This window comes from Hippoglossus hippoglossus, chromosome 17 (genome assembly GCF_009819705.1).
Source record: "Hippoglossus hippoglossus isolate fHipHip1 chromosome 17, fHipHip1.pri, whole genome shotgun sequence".
Lineage (NCBI taxonomy): Eukaryota > Metazoa > Chordata > Actinopteri > Pleuronectiformes > Pleuronectidae > Hippoglossus > Hippoglossus hippoglossus.
Window position 1 is genome coordinate 19,975,594 of NC_047167.1, and position 26,077 is coordinate 20,001,670.

Genomic DNA, 26,077 nt, shown 5'->3' on the forward strand with positions numbered 1-26,077 from the left:
TACTTGGCTTCCGCTGCAATGCTCACTCGACTCTTGGCACATTTGACTGGGAGCTGATAACTGTTCCATTACAAACCCGTGGTCATTGGGTTTGAAAGATGAGGGGATTCACCAGACAGGTAAAATCTAACAGGACTGGTTGCATTATGGGAAATGTAGGATGGGGCCAGTGTTGAAGTGCAATTGAATCGAGGAAATAAAAGTCAGGATATTCCCCCTCCCCTCTTTCTCTCTCTTCTCTCCCCCCCTTTCCCCCCTGTTCTTTTTGACAGCCTCCTTAAGACATTTCCAAGTGGCAGCATAAAGGTTAAAAAGTGGAGGACCTAAACCTGAACCTTGAGGAACACCACAGTTAATTGTATAGCTTTTAGACAAAGATTGCTCCTTGCTAAATTAAATCTGTGAGATACAATATAGGAGGTGATAAGATGTTCAAACCTGGCACTTCATATTCAGCTTGTGGAAGAATAAAAACCTGTTTTTCCCTGAAAACACATTTCTATTGCCGTCAGTAAATCAGTAACTCCTCTGGCCTGATATACATTAACAAACAATCAACGGTTAAACAATTAAAATGCCATAACTCAGTATGAGGTTTATGTCCTTTGTGTGCCACTCCCTCCTCATTCTGCTTTTTTACGGCACCCTCTAGAAATGACACAAACGTCTGCAGGGAGACAAAGAGAGAGGCAAACAGAAAACAGTGCAGTCATCCAGATCTTCAGAACATGACTTTAATCAGAAACAGAGCGACAGCCACTTTGAAATGTCCCCACTCGCATTCATCTGCTCTGGCGTGTTTACAGATGATAAAGTCTTAACGCAAAAAACATGTTAGAACGATCCCTCGTGGTCTCAACAGAGAATAACAAGTTCCAGCATTTACAGGCGAAACCATAATCACGTCGCCCCAACAACAGCTCTTTATGAGATAATATCACCGCTCCTCTCAGGAAATGTGATAGCGAAACAACTTGGATACAGGTTCTCAATGGTTTTAGTGTGTCACTGAGCCTTTTGACAATCAAAGGCGGTTTTACTTCCACCTCACTTACATCACATTCCTGCAGAGACACAAAGAGAGTGCAGCGATGCTTTGATTAGCCCCACAGGACAACACAGGGGTCAACACACCAGAACAAGCCTCCCAGTTTCACCTCCTTGCCTCCAGCCTCTCCTCCAACGCAGCCCCCTTATTTAATACCCCTTCCGGGCTTCTTCCAAATCCCATCAGTCTGTTTGTCCGGATCTCGCTCTGCGGCTTTTTCTCCGGATCCTGAGAAAAGAAGGAACTGAGAGAGAGAAAGAAAGAGGGCTGGAGTCACTCTCCCAGAGCGTGGATCCAGGATTAGAGTTAAAAGAGCAAATACCATGGAGCGAACTGAGGGAGGCCAAGACTCCAAACAATAGAAATTAATTAGAACTCTCTCGGTGGAGCATTGCTCTGCAGATTGAGGATTATTGGATAAGCATATGAAATAGTGTTTTTGTATGTGGTGGGGCCTCCTTCACTGTCACTTCTCTCTATACGTGCAAACTTTACTTTAAATGTATTTTAGGACTTTAAAAAACATGGTCGTAAGTTAACAGAGCTGAATACTGAAGTTTATAGAGTCACATTCAATTTCTCCTCAGATTGTCCCATTTCCTGTGTTTGACTGTTTTTGTGCTTTTAAGTCCGAATGTGGAAACAACAAAGAAGATGTGGTTTTGTCCCAGAGTTGTTGCAACACTGTCAAACAACATCCAAACTAGGAAATGAGACAAGCTGAGGAGCATGTACATGTCACATCAAACCAAGTTTCCCATTTCTACACATAGAAATATACATTTTTTAAGTTATCTTCAACAACTACATCAAATATTTCCTGGTTTCAGAGTTTTAATTGTAAGGATTTGCTGCCTTTCTTTGTTTATGCATCACTCTAAATCAATTAGTTTAATGGCGTCACTTTCTTCTCTGAAAGCTCACGGTGGGCGTTTTCCAACATTTTTAGACAAACAATTAAATGATGAGTTGATTATATGACTGATAAATCAATTATGAATGTGCAGTAAATGTTAATGGAACCAATATTTATATATGAAGTTGTTCCAGGACTTAAACTTAAACTTAAACATTTTGATTAAATGAAAATGATCTTGTCTTGTGCATCATTTAATGCACATTCAACTCAAACTATCACTGTAGTATTTCATATCATTGAACATGGATCTGCATTAGAACCTAAATAACATTATGTGCATTTGAAAGATTGCAAAAACTCTCAGGGGGTATTCCTGTGTATATGATGTCACTTGAGTCACTTGGTGCAGACGACTGAAATTTTGAAAATGAAAGAGAAAAATGTGAGGGTGTGGAGAAGAAGAAATGATCTCACTAAACCTCTGGTGCAGACGAACAGCTTGAGGCTACATTAGTCTGGATTACCGTAACACACCCAAATCTACAACTGGACTGACTGTGGTCTATTTGCATTGTGGGTAATGTAGTCTCCAGAAAAAGGAAGAAGAATGTGTGGAACAAAACAGACGACATCTCTGGTTCTGCTGCTTTAACGTTGATCCTTTTCTTTTTAGTCCATCGGGAGTCAGATGATGGTGAAGGAGTGCAATTCAGAATCTGTAGAGATTACAGGTTCTTCTTCTTCTGTAAAGTTACATCAGCAAATCATGACATTTTATCCATCTTGTCTTCTTTCACCTCCATAATGAAGCTTCTACACAATCATTTTCTTTATTTTGTATATTCGATACAGTATTAACGTTGAACCAGACTCAAAAATTACACATTGTCAAGCTGATAATCAATAATTCTACATTTAAATTGAAGAAAAACATCTCGTGAAAGAAAATAATGTGTTTGGAGCTTTTGTGCAGAAACAATCTGTCTGTGAGTGGATGAAAGAAGAAGAGCTGCAGAGCTGCAGAGACGCCTGAGGGTCAAAAGATCAGAGAGAAAACAGCAAAGAACCAGAAGTGACACAGAGACAGAAACTCAAGGCCAAGGTCTCTCTCTCTCTCTCTCTCTCTCTCTCTCTCTCTCTCTCTCTCTCTCTCTCTCTCTCTCTCTCTCTCTCTCTCTCTCTCTCTCTCTCTCTCTCTCTCTCTCTCTCTCACTCACACACACACACACACACACACACACACACACACACACACACACACACACACACACACACACACACACACACACAGGTGTTGCTGAATCTTTCCTGTTGTTCCTCCCTCCAGGCAAACAGACGATGATGAGAAGGTGCGTGACTTTAACTCCACGGTCAAGAAGAATGTGCAGCATCCATCATGGCTGATAACAAGGAGGATGTTAGGAAGCTGGACACAAGTGAAGTGACTGAAAACTCATCTGTAAAGACGCCGTCTGGTCTTAAGATAACTTCACCACTAGATCATTCAAAAATAATTCATGTTTAATACTAATTTGACAACTTCCTCAGGATGTGTAAACACTGCTGCAACAACAGTGAATTCAAAACACTTCACACTTCTCCATGTTTGTTCTCTCATTAAGTTTTGTTCAATATCAGTTTCACTAATCATGATTTTCTAGTACATCTGAAAAATAAACCATATTTCAGAAGGAATGTTAATTAACGAGATTAAATTTCCTTTTTGGGCTTGTGCACAAAAAGTGTTTGTAGTTCAGGCAAAACCCTGGTACTGGCTCCAGGATGGATGGATGGAGGGAGGGATGGAGGAAGGGAGGGAGGGATGGAGGAAGGGAGGGATGGATGGATATTCTGGTTATTATGTCACATGCTATATCATTACAGTACTCAATGAGAGGCCTTATCACATTTTAAGTTATTCCATCGCTGTGCTTTACTTTACAAATACAATTTCTACTGCAAATCTCTCCCTAATAGATATGACTGAGGAAATATTGTGTGATTTTATAATAAAGGTTTTAATGAAGTTTGCATTGAGTGACAGCAGAATGTCCTGAGTCTCTATTCTTTCATTTTAAAACATTTTAAAACCCCAAAACATCTCCAGGCTCAACAGTCAGACACACCTCATGCACGTGGGTGTTTTTTGCAGCGTGCACCTAACGGGAGACACGCACACACACACACACACACACACACACACACACACACACACACACACACACACACACACACACACACACACTCCACGCCCACAGAGTGTGTGCAGAGGCGGGGGGGGTGGGGTCCACTCCTCTCTCTGAAGTGAACACACGTCCAGACACTCCTCCCGGGCGCAGGACGCACGGAGGACGCGCGTAAAAAGCGAACGAGCTGCTCCATTTTCACGCTGAATTATCTCAGTGATACGACGCGTGATAACTTCAGGGTGAAACGAAGAAGAAGAAGAGGAAGTTTGCGCTTCCTCTTGTTTGAACCTCGGGCACCGGACGCTTGTCTTTCTCTCTCCAGCAGAACCATGATGCGCGGATGTCACAGGATTTCACAGGAGTGCGCGCTCCACGCTTTGGATCCATAATGTGAGGATTCGTGTCGGAATAAACGAGGACGCTGCGTAAAAGGAAAAAAACGAAAACTCCTCCAGTGAGACCAGTGAAGTTCGTTTCAGCTCCCCAGCACAGTGTGGAATCATGGGGCCGACATGGGTCCTGCTTCTCCTGGCTGTTCTGGGTAAGAGACTTGTTTCCAGGTTCCATGTTTAATATTACTGAAAACTTGCTCAGTGCCGTTGAGATCTGTTGGATGTGTTTCCATGCAGCCTACACAAGAAGCTTTACTGTACAAAATGAAAACCACAAATTAAAAAAAAGGGACAAGATCATCCAAACTGCATTTTCATCTTCTTCTTCTTCTTCTTCTGCAGAGTATTAGTCAGATAAGAACCTGTCGTGTTCACACCTGTCTCCCCTCATGGCTGTGTGTCCAACAGGAGTAATATTCCGTGTTGTTGTAACTTACCCCCTTCATGCCAGTGGGATGTATACATTTGAAAGCCGTGGATAGGAAGCAATAAAAAGTTGTCCTGGGGCAACGAGGCAGATGAAAGCACCAGGAGACTTAAGAGCCACTTAAAACACCCCAGTCCTGATGGAAACCCCAGTCTGAGCAGCAGGGGATTATGGGACTGCAGTTGACCCAGTGCATCTGCTGCCAGTGACAGTGGAAGGAAACGTTTGGCTGCAACTTCAAATGAGCGGGTTGAGATAAAACGATGCTTTCTGGAGGCCACTTATCCTTAAGTGTGTTTAAGTGATTCCAACGTTCAATTAAGTGGTGTGTTATTGCAGCCTTTCGTAGTGGCAATGAAAATGCACTGTCAGCGCAGATATGTGAGCGCTGTAAATTCACTGAGGGACAAAACCTTGGTCGAGCCTTGGTTTTTAGAAATGACAGAGTGGACTCTCGCATTGGAGCAGCAGCTGCTTTTACTTCACAGTTTCACGGATCTTCTGCTGGTCCTCAACTGTCTTTGTGTTTTATTACTTCTGCTTATTTTCAGCCATATATGAGAAGCATCAAACTGTTCATCATGGTGGGTGATGGGGTTTCTTCCTTTTTTCCTGCGGTGGCAGAGCTGGAATTGAAGATACAGGATGTGTGAGCTTCTCTCGGATTCTGGTCATTTCAGCACAGAGAAGAGTCGACAGAATACCAGACTATTGCAAAAGAAATGTTAAAAACACTCGGTAGAAGTTGTTCAATCATTTTAATCCCAAACACAAACTAGAACACGACTGATCCTGCACATCTGAGGCTGATATCGCTAAAAAAGGAAATAAATCCTTTATTATAACTTAGCTTTTTGTTCCTCAAAGACAAACCAACAATTTCTTTAGCAATATACATGTGGTCATATATTATATAGTTATAGCTGTGATATGTAGTGAAGCTAAAAATATAACGAAAACACTTCAAGGTCTGTATCATTCAGAGAAGAAGTTGGTACAAATGAAGTCGAAACCTGCAGCAACAGAGAGAAAGTTCAAACATCCGAGCAGAGGAAAGACAGATGGTGCTAATTGCTATGCAGCGCAGCACGTCGCTCTGTGTTAGCTCTGTTTCACTGCTGATTCGTTCAGAGATGGAAGAACTCAACTTCTTCACGCAGCTGAAAATAGAAACGCCACAATGTGGGAGAGACGCTTTTAATGTTGAAGTGGTGATATTGAAGAACGGGCCCTTGAGAAAACAATCGCACGTCAATTTCATGACAAATGATCTTCATCAGCAGACGGAGGCTGCCAGTTGTCATGGAAATGCAGATGTTCATTCTTCCACTTTTTCTTCAACCAAAGACCGGCTTTCGTTTTTTTTTCTTTTTCAAATTGGCTTAAAAGTTGAGTTTCAAACATAATTTGTAACCATTAGCTTGACTCAGTGCTTTGTGGTGAGACTGGATGGACGGTGTTTGTGTGAAGTTTGAGCTCCATGTTGGAAATGTTGCTCTGTCGACCACTTTGGTCCAGAAACAACTAAGAGTTTTTTTCTACAGTTTTTCAAGGTTCACAGAGGATGAATCCAACGGACTTTGGTCATATGACTTCACGTCTCGTGCCACAAGCTTTCACACTGACCTTGTTTGGTCCAAACCTCATTGGAAGGTGTAAAAAAGTTTTTCTGACCAAAAGAAGTGCATCAAACTGAGCTATTTTTTGGGGAATGGTTCCTACTTTCAGATTTTTGAGGCAGATTCATCACGCGCTAAACATTAGAAGAAGAAAAATAACTGCAGCAGAAGTAGAAGAAGGCAAAATGTTTAATTGTGGTTTGGTTTGTCGACAAAAAATCTAAAGTCAACCGGGACAAAATGCAAAAAAATCTGCAAAAGCTAGATGTCTGTCATAAGCCAATCAGTGTCAAGTATTGTGAGATGCAGCACATTTGGCTGATGACGACATGATGTAGGAACGTCGTGCAAAGTTCTTCGGCGAGCTCGGAAAATTGCAATTTGAAACCAGAAATAAATGGATCACGTGTAAACAGTTCAATCACAGTTAGAAGATACATGTGTGAACAAAAAGCACGACATTCAGAGGCCTTCAAAATAAAAAACAAGCACCATCTTCAAAACTCTACTTCTGTACTTTTACTTCCCACCACTTTAGTTTCTTTGATTTTAAGTGTCATGTTATTTTTCTCAACCCCCGTCTGTCGCTGCCAAACTCTGTGAACTGACACAAAGAACAGGCCTTTGTCTGCGCTCTGCTCCGGCACTTCTGGATTTTTTTCTCTTCCCATAAACGATGTGGAGTCTCTCTGCTTGTCCGGGGGCCCGGCGCTGTTACCTCACCGGTGGGAAACGGCCAACTGGAAATGTTCTCTGTGGTTTCGGGCCCTGGGAGTGTTGTGGGCGCTTTGATTCAGATAGAGAGCAGCGGTTTGTGAGAGCGGCAGCGACGACGGCGAGGTGACCGGAGCGTGTTCGAGTCCAGCTTTTCTGATTATTCTCCTAATGAGGGAGGTTTTTGTCCTAATTTTCTTGTTTTGTTTTTATAAAGCTATTGGGGGGGGAGTCCCATTACTCACACATTCAACCCTCGTTTAATGTGTAGAGAAAGAGAGGCATGACGCTTCGTCTTTAAAAAGTAATTTTACAAACATGCTCCACTTAACCTCCTTTTAATCATTTCCTCATTTATTGCCCCATACGCCTGTTTTCCATTTTAAACTGCTTCACTTTGATCGAGTAAAACTCTTTGTAAAAACATTTGTAACTGGGTTTACAACTGCTCTAAATAAAGCTCACGTTTCATTTTTATAATTTAAATATTTTCACTGAGCTACAAGCACAGTTAGACCTCAGACAGGCGAACGCCAGATGCAGAATTTCTTCATTTATCCATCTACACTTTAAACAGCAAAATAAGAGATGCATGGTAGAGTTATTTTCGAATTTGATGCAATTTATTCACAGATTAAAGCCGTTTTCAGACGTCACCTCAGGAGGAATTTTGGAGAATTGGGTCCGGACTTTCTCCTGAGGTTTCATTTCACTCACGAACAAACGCAGCGGGAGATTCTCCGCCTCACAACAGCAACAAATCCTCCGGAGGATTCAGGTCCTGCGGAGGATCTCCTGCTGTATTCTCACATCAGCTTCTCTGGACTTTCATCGGCTGGCAAAAGTCTGCAGAAAGTCCAGAGGCCCTCACTACGACATGTGCGTTTACACATACTCCAGAGGAGGATCTCCGGAGTTTAGTAACATGTCTGAAAGCAGGTTCAAATATACCTTTCAACGCTCCACATCTTTCTAATCGAGAAGCAAATCTGCAGTTTGTTTGAACACAAAACGAGTGAAGTAGGGGAGACGCTGGAGAGCAGTTTCAGGGTTTCTGAGCCTTTTCACACTGGTTTATTTTGAAGCATGAGTGCTTACAGATTATTTTCTGAATTCCACTGTATCTTTGTTGACAATGGCGTCCATTACTCAGAATCCCTGGAATGCTGCAGCAAAAAAAAAAAAAGAAAACATCATCAGATTCTTCCTGTGTCTGAAAACATTTTCTTTACATCCAGGTTCTGTTGTGAGTGAGACTTCACGTGTCTGGGTCCCATACGTCCAAAACACATGAGCGGATATAAACATTAGGATTCAGATTTACCTCAGTCATGAAAAATGTACAATATTTTCAAAATGCCTCTTCCCAGTTTCAGAGGTCGGGGTCAACAATGTTCCCATATATATATATATATATATATATACACACACAGTATGACCACCTGTTGTCGTGGGACTGAAGCGCCACACTTAGATCATGTGCTGATAACTCCATCAGCTGAGGATGACTGTGAGATGTGGCGGGGGGGCAGCTGTTGGTCGAACTCAAGGTTACGTGTCCCTGGTGACGGCAGCCATTGTCGGTTAACAGACCGCTGTTGAAAATAGATGAGCCGCCACTATTTATTTTTATTATAAATTAATCCAATGATTGTCTTGACGGATCGATCACTTGTTTAAAAGCTGTAAAATGAAGGTGACGTCTTCGCATGTCTTTAGTCTGATTGAGAGTCCAAAGGAATCCATAGATACTGAAGATGTATTCATGGAAGAAATAATATTCATGTTTGGGAAAAGGAAACAGTCAATTTTGGCCATTTTTGCTTATTTCCTGTATTATTATCAAATTTCTTGCCAATACATTTGTTTGCTGGTTGGTTTTCTACGCTTCTCAGCAAAAATATGTAAAAATACTCAATGTATTTTCTGGGAAACTTACCCATTTCACAGGGAATTATTTATGAATCTTGATGAAACAGGCATGTTTAGGGAACTGATATCTATGAGCGTGTGCATTTGGTGCAGCTTGATTGGATTAAATGGACTGTTGGGCCATTGTAGTTGTTTATATGTTTGTATTTTATTATATTTCAATTTGATTTGTTGAACCAAACCAACCCCCCTCCCCCCTCCCCCCTCCAACATAGTTCCTGTGATCTCACATGTGACATCATGTTTGTGTGATGTCATATTTGACTTTGATTAAGGTTACATTTGAAAGCATTCAATAAAATCAAAGCCAAGTTCAGTATTTAAGAGAGTTCTGGAAGAAAAACGTCTCGGTGCCTTCTGAGACCTGAGGACAACAGCTCCACAAAGACTTGAGACACCGAGATCGTCAGAAAACAAGAGAAAATACTTCCATACGCCTGCACCTTACCTGTATTCAGCCAACATGTCGATGAACTACAAATCAGGAATCCAGGTAAGGTGTTCTAAGCAGGAAACTCTTTTTTAGTGTTACACTTATTCAGGCCACCTTGTCGGGGATGTTAGGATGTTGTAAAAAAAAAAAAAAACAGACCATAATACATAGCAACGATATTAAACTAAGATATTACGATTATTATCGTAATTTTTCAATCCCTATTAATGGAGAAAATACTCACATTTGTGGGTGCAGAACAGAGGGGACAGGCTAAGAGGTGAAATGGGATTGGGCCTTGGTTTGTGTACGTTACAATAGTTTGCATGACATGAGTCTCTGTGGATATTATGCAGCTGCTGTTCAGGATTCTTCACTTTAATATGGAGAGACTGTATTTAAGAGAATTGAAGAAACTGTAGTTAAATGTACTTCTGGTTAAATCAGTGATTTGTTGGTCTGATTCATGAACATTTAATTTAAAGTGAGTGTGGGACTGTGTTTTTACCTGTTATGTGTTTGTTTGTATCCTTCAGTCTGCTGTACAATATGTGCAATCTCCCTATATAATGGAGAACCTCCGTGGAGAAATCGAGGAAAGGAAGTTTCAGATTATGGAACTGTCTCAACAAAATGCCGCTCTGAAGGCGCACATGTCCAGCAGAGAAGCCGCCTGGAGGAAGGAAAAGGAGATCATGCAGGGGACAGAGTCTGAAAGACTCCGGGAGGAATTGAAGACCGAGGTCAAGGAGGTTAAGAAGGAGTTGAGACTCCAACAGAAGGACTTCATATCCTTGAGTACTCGTTTGCAAAGCCAGGAGGAAGAGACCCAGAAGATCAGACAGGAGCTGAGTCAAAAGTGCAACCAGGTTAACGAGATGGAATCAGCCGTCCATGAAAGGGATCAAGTGATCGCCAGGGTCACGTGTGAGAAAATGGCGCTGGAGCTCACGGCCACTGCGACAAAAGTCCTCCAGAACGAGACTGAGTGTCGGTCAGAAATCAACGCTCTGAAGGACGATCTGAGACGTGAGCAGGTGGAGAAGGAGGCCGGCTTCTACCGAATAAAGGAGCTGGAGAGACTGGTCGAGGCCACAGAAGAAAACTGGGTGAGCAAGCATGAGGCCATAATTCTCCAAAAGGATCAGATGATCGCCATCGCCACCAGTAAAATTATGGCACTGGAAGACAGCAACCGGGAGCTCATGTCCAAGCTGCAAGCCATCGAGACCGAGATTCTCCAGAGCAAGACTGAGTGGGAGACAAAATGTGATCTCATGAGGACAATCTCAGACGTGAGCGGGTGGAGAAGGAGGCCGGCATCGACAGAATAAAGGAGCTGGAGAAACTGGTCGAGCTCACAGAAGACAAGTGGGTGAGCAAGCATCATGACTTTGAGGATGCAATTCTCCTGGTCAACGTTACTGAGCAGATGTGGACGGCCGAGCACCAGAGCAAGAGTAAGCAGAGAAAGAGGCAGAAGAAGCAGCTGAAAGAGAAGAAGAAACAGGGGAAGAGAAAGAAACTGGAGAGAGAGAAGAGGGAGATGAAGAAGAGAGAGAAGAAGGAATAGGAGGAGAGAAAGGAAGGAGAAGAACAAGTCACTCCATTTTCCCCTTAAACCCCCAACATCCCAACATCCCTACCCCTCCTCACCCTCCTCATCCCTACTTCCCCTCCCCTCCAAGTCTGTAAATATCTACCATTCTTAAATAACAAATAAAAACATTGGAAAATGAAAATCACACATCTCTTGTTTCTTCCTCAACACATCCTGATGTTCATTCTGTCAGTCATGGTTCCATAAAGAGTGAAACAGACAACGCGCATTAGGGTGTGGACTCCCGTGTGATTGACAGCTAGTACAAATATGCCAATATTTGCTGAGGGTTAAGGGCCCGAGGAAGTTGCACCTTGTTAATCCCTATGAATTTCTGAATATGGGCTATAAATTTGATTGAGGTAGCATGGAGGAAACACACACACACACACACACACACACACACACACACACACACACACACACACACACACACACACACACACACACACACACACACACACACACACAATGGTGGTTCCTGCTCTCCTCATTGTGAAAACAAGCTGTTGGCAGCCACTCAGGGTTTTTTCCCGCTGGTCCAACACGACTGCAGGTGCAAAAAAAAAAAAAGGTTTCACACACTAACGTGTAACATGCAGCAAACTGTGGAGCCTGTTCTTTGATTCCTGACCCAGCTCCAGCCGGCAGGGTCGCGTTACTAATGCCGCCAGCCGAGTCCGGGGCTCACACAGTCCAGTGTTTCCACCGAGCAGCGCTGTGATGTGGTGGTTTATACACAAACCTCGGCCTTGGTGCGTGTAAACCAGCCGGATGGATCTTTGTTCCTTCATGGAGCATTTGGCCTCTTTTAATCACTTTGCTTTTTGTTCCTCCTCTGGTGTTATTAGTCCCAAATTAAAAGCACAGAGATGACCGCAGCGGCATTCCTTGGCATTGAACGATAGTTCCAGGCCAGTCGGGTCTGATAGAAAGAATTTAATGCAAAGTCTTCATGTTTCAAAATAGATTTTGATGATATTAGAGCGCTGCATGGAATAAATCCTCCCTGGACTCTGAGCCTCAGACTTTGAAAATGCTTTCATTTCCCATATTTGATCCCTTTAAGCTCAGCTCATTGTTGAAGGTATTGTTATTTCATGTGGTGCGTCGAGGGTACGTGGACAGGGTGGGAAATAAGAGTTTGAAACATCTCAAGTCCTTTTTAACTTGGTTTGCAGCTTGTTGTCAGAGTTCGTTTCAGCGTCTGATGCGAGTGTCACCCGTTCCTCAACTGTGGCATGGAAGCTTTTGCCTTCTCCTCACATGTTCAGCTCATGTTAACCCATAAAGACTCCGCTCACACCATCACTGACACAACCCTGTGATCCCCGGGTGATGACATGAGTTAAAATGATTGAATTAAACCCTCTAAACACTTCAGAGAGGCTTGGTACATTGAAAACACGAGAGCTTACTTCAAACTAAATAGGTCACTGCTCTTTCTGCTGAATCAGAGAGGAACTAACTTTCTGATTAGTCGACTTGAAAAGAGTTGAGCTCCATCTACCAAACCAGAAAAAGTTCAAGCATCAATTCTGTCCTTCAAGTTCAATTTAGTCAAGTTTGTGCTTTTCCATTTGTTTACCCTATACTTGTAGGATTTAAGCGTGCACACATAAACTAATCTGTATAAACAGCATGTGAATGTGCAGAATTTGAAGGTGAAGGACAAGATTTTTGGGGCCGGAGAACCTTCTGGTTTCTAGTTTGACCAATCATGTTCGAGCAGGCGCTGGACGCCCGCAGGTATAAGTTCGACCACAGTATGTTTTCTGTGGCGAAACGTTCGACTCATGTGATAAAAAGAAACGAGTCAGACTAAACGGAAAACGGCGAAAGGAAGAGTCTTGGCCCAGATTTCTGCTGTCTACACAGGAAACCCCCAAAATATTGGCTGTTGACCCCGGGGGCTGATTCTTCATCAGAGACTCCGAGACTCCAGACAACCGTTCCTCTTCTTACTCAAAGATAATGAAATAAAGACACTAATATAACGTTTTTAACAAGAAAATAATCAAATCTTTGTCTGAAACATTCAGAATATCTTCTTAATCTCTCTCATGTCTTTCTCATTATGAAAGTTGCATCTTTGAATCCTGAAATATTTCCGTGTAACACAAAAATCTTATGGACGAAATCCCCCAAAAATCTACGAGTTGACTAATCTCCACTGATTTTAATCTTCATCCTTGTTGTTCCGACAGGCTGGACCGAAGCTTCCTCTCTTCACTACTTAGACGGCCGCTCCAGCCGTCTCTCCCTGGAGAAAACCTTCGGCCGGTCGCTCAAAGACTCCCAGTGCCAACACATGCTGAAGCACCTTCACAACGGAGCCAGGATCACTGTGCAGATGCCTCCTAGTGTGGAGGGTCACTGGGTGTCCACCAGGTAAACTACCGTGGACTCGTGGTTCTGTGCTTTTATATGAATGATATTATCGCTCAAACACTACTTCAAACTACTTCTAAACTCCAATGTTTTCTTCGGCAGCTGTGAGGTGAGACCAGGGCCGGAGTTCTTGACGCGCTCCTACAGTTTCTACCCCAACAACACCTTCCAGGCTCACCAGTTCTACTACGAGGACAACCACTGCAACAAACCCACCTACACTCTGCTAGTCCGAGGTCGTCTCCGCTTACGTCAGGCCTCCTGGATCATCCGCGGCGGCACCGAGGCCGAGTACCACCTCCACCGCGTCCAGATGGTCTGTCACACAGCCACCGTGGCCAAAGAGCTCAGCCAGAGGCTTAACCAGAGCTGCCGCGGGGCGGTGAGGGGCCCCTGGGAGCCCGGGAAGATCTACGAGCTGTGGAGCGAGGAGGGCGGCTACGACTGCTCCAGGGAGCTCAACTTCGCCATGCACGAGCTGCAGCTGCTGAGGGTCGAGAAGCAGTACCTGCATCACAACCTGGATCACCTGGTGGAGGAGCTGTTCCTCGGAGACATCCACACAGAGCCGTCCCAGAGGCTGTACTACAAACCCTCCAGCTACCAGATGGCCCTGCAGAATGCCAAGGTCGGTCTCTTATCTCAACTCTATTCTAAAGTTCAGTGGGAGGAGCGGGGACGTCTGTCTCTGGGGTCTTTGTCGAACATGAACTTTGTGGACTTGTCATTTCCCTCCTGAGAGATGAAGGGGTCTGAAAGTTGTAGGATGATGTTTGGAAACAGGAAAATACTTATCCCACCTCTTTGCTAGTTACAGTGCCTTGCATAAGTATTCACCCCCCTTGGACTTTTTCCCATTATGTACTGTTACTAACTGGAATTCAAATAGACTTAAATAAACTTTTTCCCGTTTGATCAACAAAACATGCATAGTACTTTGGAGGTGCAAAATAAATTTTATTGTGACACAAACAATAATGAGAACAAAAAAGTTGACATCTGTTGGGTGCATAAGTATTCACCCCCCTGTGTCAATACTTGGTAGAACCCCCTTTCGCTGCAATTACAGCTGCAAGTCTTTTGGGGTATGTCTCTACCAGCTTTGCACATCTAGAGATGGAAAGGTTTGTCCATTCTTCTTGGCAAAAAAGATGAAGCTCAGTCAGATTGGATGGAGACCGTCTGTGAACCGCAATCTTCAAGTCTTGCCATAGATTCTCTATTGGATTGAGGTCTGGGCTTTGACTGGGCCATTTTAAGACATTAACATTCTTTAATCCAAACCATTCCTTTGTAGCTCTGGCTGTATGTTTAGGGTCATTGTCCTGGTGGAAGATGAACCTCCGCCCCAGTCTCAAGTCTTTTGCAGACTGCATCAGATTTTCTTCAAGGATTTCCCTGTATTTGGCTCCATCCATCTTTCCCTCTATTCTGACCAGTTTCCCTGTACCTGCTGAAGAGAAGCATCCCCACAGCATGATGCTACCACCACCATGTTTCACTGTTGGGATGGTGTGCTCAGGGTGATGGGCAGTGTTGGGTTTTCGCCACACATAGCGTTTTGCATTGAGGCCAAAAAGTTCAATTTTGGTCTCATCTGACCAGAGCACCTTCTTCCACATGTTTGCTGTGTCTCCCACATGGCTTCTGGCAAACTCCAAACGGGATTTTTTATGGATCCCTTTCAACAATGGCTTTCTTCTTGCCACTCTTCCATAAAGGCCAGATTTGTGGAGTAGACGACTAATAGTTGTCCTGTGGACAGATTCTCCCACCTCAGCTGTGGATCTCTGCAACTCCTCCAGAGTAACCATGGGCCTCCTGGTTGCTTCTCTGATTAATTTTCTCCTTGTCCGACTCTTCAGTTTGGGTGGACGGCCTCCTCTTGGTAGGTTTGCGGTTGTGCCATATTCTTTCCATTTTCTTATGATGGATTTTATGGTGCTCAGAGAGATGTTCAAAGCTCTGGATATTTTTTTATAACCTAACCCTGCTTCATATTTCTCCACAACTTTATCCCTGACCTGTTTGGTGAGCTCCTTGGTCTTCATGATGCTGTTTGTTCAGTAATGATCTCCAACAAACTCTGAGTCCGTCACAGAACAGGTGTATTTATACTGAGATTAAATTGCAGACAGGTGGACCCTATTTACTAATTATGTGACTTGCAAATGTGACTTGTGAATGCAATTGGTCGCACCAGATCTTTGTTAGGGGTTTCACAGTAAAGGGGGTGAATACATATGCACTCAACACTTTTCAGATTTTTATTTGTAAATAATTGTGAAATCCATGTAATATTTCCCCCCACTTCCAAATGATGCACTATTTTGTGTTGGTCCATTACATAAACTCACGATGAAATAAATTTTAATCTGTGGTTATACCATGACAAAATGTAGAAAAGTCCAAAGGGGGTGAATACTTATGCAAGGCACTGTACTTGTCAGTTGCAGGATAGATTGAACTGAACAGTTCTGCAAATTAAATCTCAACACCAGAAACAGCCTATGATTCCTTTCCTGAAGCGTATCACATCCTTCCACCAAGTTTAGTGTTGATCCGTCCAGTAGTTTGTGTGTAATGTTGCTAACTAGCGACAAAACAAATGCCAATGAAAACATGAGGTTCTTGTCGGAGGTAAAATCCTTGTTCCTCGGGGTCAGAATCTCTACAGAGCCTTTTGGTTTTCAGTGACTATGCACTGTTTGTGGTTGTTTGATATGAGGGGAAGAAAACGGCATTTAAAGTACAATATTCTTACTTTTTGCTACTTAAATCTTCCGCAGACTTGTTAAGCTCATGTCCACATCTATAGTTTTAGTCCGGGACGCCACCACAGAAGAATCACAGTTCAACAAAACAAGCTTTAAAGAGGACTTAGTGTTTCAATCAGAATCCCTAAATGCATCTGTTAATAGTCTGCATGTGGGAAATGTGTTAACATGTCGCCTGAATGTCAATAACAAGTCTGTCAATACTCTGTGACGCGCTGACGTCAGCTCTGGAACCTCGTGCTCGGAGCAATCTGATGCCTTAGTCCCACGGGGATGACCTTTACATGCGTTTAAATCATTATATGAAACTGTGGCCAAATGTTAACATCCGACTCATGTATCATTAAATATATTACGACAGGAAATAACAGTAATAGGCCCCCTTCAACCAATCAGAAGGTCTGAGCTGGAGGTCCAGTATTTGCCTTCACAGAGTTTGTTTTGGCCTCAGACACGACAGCAAACAGACAGACCCCCCCCCCCCCCCCCCCCCCCCCGACACTCCCACCACGCCGCTCGTGCACCAACCAGGATGAGAACAGGTCGTTTGTGTTGGTTGGAACACATGACCGGGCCGGAGGTAGAGTTCAGCTTTCTGTCCCGTGTGTGGCGGCTCAGCGAACAACCTCTGCTGAACTTCACCCCCACTGTGCCGAGCCTCCACACCGCAGAGACCACACACACCAAAACACTGACCCTAAAAAACACAAGGTTTCATGGGAGTTTTCTTTTAGCGTAGTTTACACGATCTGGGCGAAATAATATCTGAAAGAAACTCTAGAATTGTGTTTACGAGGTGCGGTCTGACGAATCTATAGCGAGCAAGTGACGCCTGATTGAATGTCAAGTTATTTTCTGTGACGGATTAAAAAAACAACTAATTATCTCCACCGAATAGATTGAAATACTGTTGAAATCTGATTAAGGATCAGTGTGTAGGTCAATAATCAGGCCCTCGTACCATAATACACTAAACATTTGCACTTGTAGAAACCAGAAACTATGCACATGCTGATTTCATCTCCCCAAATCTCGCCTCAAGAAAGACTCCTTTCTTCCCTGCGCTGTGCGTACGGGATGTAATTTCTCTATTTACACGGCCGAACAGCAGTTTCCCCGCCGGGCGAAACCCTAGAGTGATGTTTTCACTGTCACCCTCCACAGAGATTACAATGAAATCCTGTTCGGGGCCTGCCGTCTAAATAAACACCCATTTGTACGGGGCCGATGGGGCCGACGGGGCTCGGTGTTGCTGATCAGAATGTAAACAGTGTGGAGTGAGGAGCTGTGATCAGACACGCTCCCCCGTGGCGCTGTAATGACCAGAGCTGCTCTCCTTAAGCCCCTCCGGCCGACGGGGGCGCAACGTGAGACCCGGCCTATCTCCGCGAGCGATCAACATGTGGTATTCCTAGAATTCCGAATCATGCGGCCATATGAATTATTCCGGCGAGCACATACCAGCTCTGATTTCATGCGTGCCCGAGGCTCGAATCAAAGTGTTGCATGTGCTCTTGTTCTCCTCCTCCATCTTTTTTGAATAAGGAGGAACGACGGGGTGTCGGTGGAGCTGAGACTCACTTTTGGTTTCCGGCTAAAGTCAAACTTTAAAGGGTCAGTTCAACAAAATGACAAACTAAGATCTCAGTCCTGGTCATATGTTGCCCTGTGGTGGGAAGTAACTAAGTACATTTACTCGTGTACTTTAGTAGAAGTTTGAGTTACTTGTGCTTTATTTGAGTTTTTCCATTTATGCTACTTTTACTTTTTTTTGTATTTAATTTATTGTAATTATATAAAAGTATTTCATAATTAGTTAATTAGATCCTCATATACCCGAATAGACTATTTGTGTGTCTCTCAGCAAGATTACGCAAAAACTACTGAACAGATTTCCACAAAACGGAAGAAGCCATGATATTTTAAAGTCGATCTTTTTTTTTTTTTACCTTTTCATCTATTTCTCTGGGAATAATTCATGGATGAAGATGAACATAATCATATTTTGGGGACTGGTATTTCCAAGTGGGTGAAATCTGGTGCAGCTTGATTGAATAGAAGGAGGCTGCTGGGCCTCGTATTTGTATTATATTGTATTTGCTCTACTGTTCTGCTGCATGTGTGAATAATCAACTGTACATACCAGCTTGTTGCACTGCCCCCAAGTGGTCAAATAATAATAACAATAACAGATTCAAACATGTTTTTTAATTCTGTGAGCAGCTAAAATCCGAATTTATCGGTCTCTATTGGATTGTGAGTAGTGTGATCATCTCCAGTTATTTAAATGGTCGGATCCCAGAAAAAAATAGGCGAGGAAATACTGTGTTATTTTGTAATTTGGTTAAACCGACACTTAAAAGCTTCTAACTTCATTCAAACATCCTAAATAAGTTGAGTGATTTTATAGCGTTTGGCCCAACCGGTCGTCAACTGAGCACAAACAGTAAATCAGGTTTTAAAAATCTATATTTTTCTGGGGAACATCAGGAGAAATTCCTCACTCCTTCCTCTCTACTCCACCATTTCTTGCGGTCGTAACAGATTCTTTTCGGGGATTTTCTTTTTTTTTTTATTGCCATGGTGACCGTCCAATCCATTAATCTTGGAGCTGTGTGCACCCAGAGCTGGTCCCAGTCCAGGACGTTCGCCGGTGCCAGCAGTTTGTGGTTATTGGGTGGATCTCAGCGGTGATGCACGGCAGCAGACTTTGTTTTTAGGCCTGTTTTCTGTCGCCTGGTTCGCTGCGGCGTCCCCGAGGCAGAGCAGCCACCACTTGATAATGACCCGTGTCGAGAGGGGATCTGTGTTTCTTTATATGGTTGTTGGGGGTTTTCTTACATTCAGCCTCTCCCTCACGCAGAGATTCAGTTGTGACGTCTCGTGCTACTTTCCTGTAAAGAGCTTGAGATGCATTTAAAACTTGAGCCAGTCAGTGGAAGCTAAAACTCTTATTATGAATTCCTGGGATGTGAAATTACTGGAAAGATGCTGGTCTGGTTTAAAGGACATAGAAAACCACGGGGTGAAGTGTTCACGCTATCACCAACAGGTTTGTAAAGAAGCATTTTAAAGCCTGACGTGTTTTCTGTTCCTCGTAAAACTTTGGCTCCTGGACATTGTCCCCCTCTGAACTATGGTGGTAATCCCCTGAAGTGCCCAAATGAAAGATGGCTGCCAACGAAAGTGAAGTTCACTTGTAATTCTCCTTGATCCGCCGTGGCCTGGGTCGTGGCTCGTTTGTACGTCGCTTCAGACGAAAGCGTCCGTCCAACGTCGTAAAAATCAAAATGAAATTGATGTCATTTATGTGAAGCAGAGGCCGTAATATCCTGCCTCACTTCCTCATTGTCTTCACTTCCAGTAAGTTTAGAAACAGATCTTTGCTTCCAGAGAAAACTGTGTCCAAGAAGTCGCAGCAGAAACAAGCTCGTACAAGTCAAGACACCGCAGCTGCTCTGTGGCGAGGGAACCTGCCAACTAACGAGTTCTTATTAACTGCAAAGTGAAAGTTTGTGAACCTTCATTAATAATCATCAGGTCGACACCGAAATCAACTCAAATACAGGGAATGTTTGTTATAGCAGCTGTGAAGACGTTTATACCTTGTTCAGCTTATGAACCATAAATCACTGGATTCAGTTCACTGATGAATAACTGACAACTATATTTACACAGTATTGATAATTAGTCATTAAAGTTATTGTTCGAGTAAAAACTCTCAGTTTGGTGTATTTACAGTTTCTCCAGTTGAGCGCCTTCATTCCTCCGCCAAGGCCCGACAGACCCCGACTGAAACCACGATTAAATTCATTTGATTTGGATTTTTTTATTTGGATCTGTCCCCTAAACAAACCTGATTCTTTCCATCAAGATCCATAAATTAGTCTCTGAGAAATCAACGTAAATGTTTAAAGGAGAGAAAGTTTCTGATCTGTATCGGCAAACAAATGTACTGGATGCTTCCATTGCTCAAAACTTAAACATCTTGGCCGAGTTAATAAATTGAATATGTTTAGGTTTTGAAAGGTTGTTTGTGGAATCAAGGAAACGTCACAAGTGTTGTCAAGTTGTGATGGGAATGTTTCACTATTTTTAATAGGTCAAATATTGATTAGAGACGTCATTGATGATGGAGAATAATCAGCATATTACTCAATAATATAAAATTAGTTGGAACTTAAATCCCCTTCCCTTAATGAGGGGCGCACTGGAGGAAAAACATAAAGGGACGACGTTGTGCCAACGTTTAACTCTCACTGTGATTTAGTTTCCCTGTAAGAAAAAGCGCCAACACACCGTCTGAAACCTGAAACGCTCAAAGGCTTCCTTGTTGGGATTTAGATGAGAACACTGTCCCACTCTCACGTGTGTTTGTTGCATATGAAGCAAAATATATAAAGTGGGGCAAAAAAATATGGGGTTGTGCTTTTCTGTGAAACCTTGAAACCTCACGATGACGACAACACTACAGGAAGTCACTGTATCTGGCCAGGAAACAGTCCCACATATATAACCCCCATGAAACCGCTAAATGTAATTTATTTTAATTCAGTTTGGACCAGAACCACAGTGGAGGTTTCTCACTGTTTCCAGGTCTCCTTTATGCTAAGCTAGTCCGCTATCGATCTTCTCATGAAACGCTCAGCAGGAAACGATTCTTTAAATGTTCAGCTGATAGAAGTCTCCTCTGATGTGGTTTTAACACTCGGCCGTGGAGACCGCTGCCTCGTTACCAACATATTAACCTTTAATATTCTCCTCCGTCCGTTTGTCCATCCCACTATTTTCCAGTTTCTCAGTAAATCTTTTCCGAGCATGTTTCTCTACCTGTCCTGCAGAAACCTTCAGTCGTCCCTCAGAGCAATAAAAGTCTAAATACAAATTAAAGAGCAACAGCTTGTGGTTTTCAACCCTTGTTTCCCCTCTTCCCTCAGGCTACGTACATAGAGACCGACCTTGATGCTGGAGCTTGTTGTGGCAAACAGAAAAAACTTTATACTGAGAGCTGTTTTTTTAGGTTAGAATCAATTTAATCTCTTTAATAGACAATAGACAATAGATATGATACTAAACTTAGTAAATTAAATATTTCTAGATCACAATTTATGCATAATGCAACAAGTGCTTCACAGAAAATCAGTTAAAAACATTTACAACACTAAGAAACATAAAACAGGATGAAACAAAACTGAACTAAACCAAAACCGCAGACAGTTTGGATTGTTTAAAAAACAAATATGTTGCTGAGCAAAGCAAAACTCTGTGTTCAACTGAAATGTGATATTTTCTGTTTAAACTGGACAGAAGAAAATCACCATCTTGTTTTCTATTGTCCTGTTGCACAGTACTTTGTTCAGTAAGATGAAAACAGATCCTGAATCTGTACATAAATATACACATATATATGTAAAACACTTATTTTCTCACTGCAAACTATATTCATTTCTTTTTCCTGCTCCCACTGTGTGTATAGAAACTCTCTCTCACAGAGCTGGATTCACACGAGGCCTCTCCTCCATTAACCTCTGACTCTGAGCTGGTTATACAGCAGCACTGGGATTATCTCAACTCTACGATGTCATGATACACTCGTTTTTATCCCTCTCTTTTCTTTTATAGCTTCCTCCATCTCTATCGTTTCAGTTTTTTTTTTCATAAATCTCCATAAATCCCAGGCAGACATGATGTTGTCTGGGAAAAGAGTCGAGGTTCGGTCTGAAGGTTCGACCACCCTCGGATAACAAAGACTCTGCACCTCCCTGGAGTTTGGTCTTATACAATATGAATCCACCCGGACCTCCAGGCTCTACTGCAGCCAGAGGTGCACAGCTGTCCCGTCTGCGGACACCACGATCACATGCCATGATTCATAGGTTTACAAACCCTCGCTCGTCGTTAGCAGAGTGAACGAAGGACGACGCTCGGCTCCCCGTGTCGTGGCTTTCGTCCGACCAGACATCTGCCTTTTGACTGTAACACCGTGTGATCACGCTGAGAAAATGCTTGTCCGGCTTCCAGCGCCCCACAAAGCTCAGACTGAAGGAAATAGTTCTTCCTCCCTCGCTTCAGAACAGACGCCAGCTGTCCTTTATGTGAATTTCACGACACAATATCCCGGTGATGGATTAAAAAGGCGTCCAGCTCCGACACGTTTCATCCAACAAGCTGGATTCTCATGCAGCGACGCTGGGAGAGTTTCGGGCCTGAACAGAAATTTAACATAGTTTCAGGATGTTTCAGGTTTGGGGGAAGAAAATGTAAAAATAGTTGGCTTCACAAAAAGGTTTAAGAACTTCAGCAAAGTTTTGAATCCATTGTTTAACAGTTTATCTTTTTAAATCTTCAGCATTTTAACAGAAACTCTGGTTTGTGTTCATTTTATTGTTTTGCATTATATTCTTGTTGGTTTTAAATATATATTTTTGTTTTCAGGTTCGTTCAGTTGTACTCAGATATTAATTGATTAGGTCAAAGGTCAAGGTCCTAACTAAACACATAACTCAAGAGATAAAGTTAGAGGTCAACTTAACTGTGACATCATAACCTTTTCTTTCCATTATTTAAAGCATCACGTTTGATTTCACTTTTTAAAGGTTTTAAAATCATATTTTCTCAACATGTCACCTGTCAGTCAGTTCATTACATTTTGATAAGTAACTGCTTTAAATTACCAACTTGTCTTTCTCACTGTTCCACCTTCCCCTCTCTCTCTCTCTCTCTCTCTCTCTCTAGAACCACGACCACGGCTGCATCGCCTGTCGCATCATCTTCCGCTCCGACGAGCTCCACCCCCCCATCCTGCCGCCGCGAGCCGACCTCACCGTGGGGCTGTACGGCCAGTGGGTGAGCCAGCGCTGCGAAGTGCGCCCCGAGGTCCTCTTCCTCACCCGCCACTTCATCTTCCACGACAACAACCACACGTGGGAGGGCCACTACTTCCACTACTCCGACCCGATCTGCAAACACCCCACCTTCACCATCTACGCCCGAGGACGCTACAGCCGAGGGCTTCACTCCACCCGAGTCAGGGGCGGGACGGAGTTTGTCTTCAAAGGTAACGAATGTCACCATTCGGGATGATCAGGATATCAGATCTTCACTAAAGGATTATCATAAAAATAGAATTTGTTTTTTAAATACTAAGATATTGGGATATAGCGACAGGCTCGACTCACCAAACAGACTGGAAGGAGGACAAACGTCTTAATCCTCAGGATTATATCTGGATTAGAGAAGATAGAGAGAAGTGAGCTGACTGTTAGTGAGCTAAGTTAATAATCTGCAGGATGTAACTTCATATATAAAGATAGTAAGTTGTGATATTATTATTATCAACAGGTCTGGACTACCTGTAGATTTCGTTTATACCCAAGAAAAACATCTGTAAAACACAAATGTATAAAAACACATCATTGAAGTGTTTCTCACATGAGGTCCTGTTGTCCCTGAGCCTCTCCTCACTTCTCGTGTCTCCCTCCCTTCAGTGAACCACATGAGAGTGACGCCCATGGACTTGGCCACCACCTCCCTCCTCAACGTCTTCAACGGCAACGAGTGTGGCGCTCAGGGCTCCTGGCAGGTCGGGGTGCAGCAGGACGTCACCATAACAAACGGCTGCGTGGCGCTGGGCATCCGGCTCCCCCACACCGAGTACGAGCTCTTCCGCATGGAGCAGGACGCCCATGGCCGCTACCTGCTCTACAACGGCCAGCGCCCCAGCGATGGCTCCAGCCCGGACCGGCCGGAGAAGCGGGCCACGTCCTACCAGATGCCCCTGGTGCAGTGCTCGGCGAGCAGCCAGTCGTCCGACTACAGCCGGGGGAGCGACGACGACAGGCCTCAGCGGCACAATGACTGCGCAGGATGGCACGCAGGAGGCCGGAAACACGTCGCCGTGGCTTTGGGTGCGTTGGTCGTGTCCGTGCTGCTCTTCTGGCAGAGCTAGAGACGTTTGACACCAGACAAGAGCGTGGATTATAAGAGCAGACTGGGAGACTGATGTAAACTTTGAACTTTCCCTCTCTGTGATGAGAACGAGGATGAAACCTGGTGCCACTGATCCTCTGGACTCCAGCTACCAAAGACCCCGACACTGCTGCACCACAGAAACTGCACTTTACAGTGGAACCAAAGAGCGACTTGTCTGTGTTTCCACAAATATACAAAGATGTCTATATATATGTGTATCCACACAGACCAGAGGAGGTTTTATACAGCGTATGTACCTGCAACAGGATCTGGTGCGTGGAAATGTTTTCTACAACAGACTCTGACAATGAGCTCCTTGTCTGGAGGAGACGCCTGTGAGTCACAGTTTACTGTAAAAAGGGAACCAGTGTACTTATATTAAAGCAGTTTCTTCAAATATAGCCTGAACTCAACTGCAGGTTTCTGTCATTTATTTCCCATAAAGGTCATAATGTTACTTTAGATACAACAGAACTCCGGCTCATTTCCTCCTGTTCACAGCTGCTGACCTTGTTTCCATCTGGGAGATTTGGGAAATTATTCTCTTTTGTCCCAAAGCTGGAAAACAGCTTAAGCCTTTTTTTATTCGATCTGGGCAATATGGCTAAAGTCAATGAGGATAATTATGATATCAGTGCAGTAAATGTATTAAAAACTGTGTTAAACGTGTTATAAACTACAACTTGTTTGGAAGAATTTTGCAAAACATGTTTCCACAAATACTGAATCCTCACCTTGGTCTTAGGCGGCGGTCACATGGTTTAATTATATCACAGCAAAGCTTTGTTTTCATTCATCTAAAGAAATCTTAACCTTCAAAATAAATGTTAGATGAACAAAGTGGTATTTTGTTTATCTAACTGATTAGCATTGATTAAAAAAATATTAAAGATTCTCACAGCCAACAAAACTGGTAGTAAATACTAATTGGAAAATTTGAATTTAAATATTTCATGTTTTATTTTGGATTTGGATTCTACTAACTGATTTTTATTAGATCTTACATTGATAAATTAATTGAATCTATAACCAGTATTGAACTGGGACAACAGGTAGATTCTGATGATTAGCAGATCATATATGACCTGTTCCAGATGAGTGGCTCCCTGATTAAATCTTCCAGTGAGAAATCAGACTGACGCTCTTTGCTCTTACAGCTGCTTTCTGAACGTGACAGTGGAACAAATTCTACGTCCGTTGGGAATAAGGTCGTCAGGTTGTGGTTCGGTCTCAGATCACAGAGGTCACGGGGACTTGGTCAGTCCGAAGTTGTTCCTGTTTGACAACTTAGCAGCAGATTTCAAGCTCAAATGTAACTTTCATGTTCAACAGGGAGAAGACAAAGAGGCCACAGCAGCAGACACTTGTCCTGAAAATGAAAAAGTTTGTTCCGTGTGTTAAGCTCCACAAATTGTCCTTGTAAATAAAAACATGTATAAGATTAAAGTTGTGATTCTCATCAGCATTGGTCCATAACATGTTGGATTTAAGGGGAAACACATTGTCTGAGTCCCTTCAGGAGATTTTAAAGTTGCCAATAGAGAATTTAAAGTACCTAATATTCTTTATTGGATTTGGGGAGTAGATGTATGAGGGGGTTACACAAGAAAGCCGCCGGGGACATAGGTTACATTTATTAAAACAATTCACGAGTCACGTGAACTAATACCAATTTACTTTTGGGACATATACAGATTTTTGTACTTTTTTTTTTTTTTAACCTTA

At 43.0% G+C, this 26,077-nt stretch overlaps 1 protein-coding gene across 1 annotated transcript; it reads left to right on the plus strand.

Annotated features, from left to right (window-relative positions):
* Window positions 1–4,222: 4,222 nt before the first annotated feature.
* LOC117778478 (protein APCDD1-like) lies at window positions 4,223–24,765 on the plus strand. The gene is made up of 5 exons (XM_034614058.1): window positions 4,223–4,637; window positions 13,421–13,604; window positions 13,707–14,232; window positions 23,117–23,438; window positions 23,869–24,765. The coding sequence occupies exons 1-5, from the start codon at window positions 4,598–4,600 to the stop codon at window positions 24,327–24,329; spliced, it is 1,533 nt and encodes a 510-aa protein (XP_034469949.1). The 5' UTR covers window positions 4,223–4,597; the 3' UTR covers window positions 24,330–24,765.
* The last annotated feature ends 1,312 nt before the right edge of the window (window positions 24,766–26,077 follow it).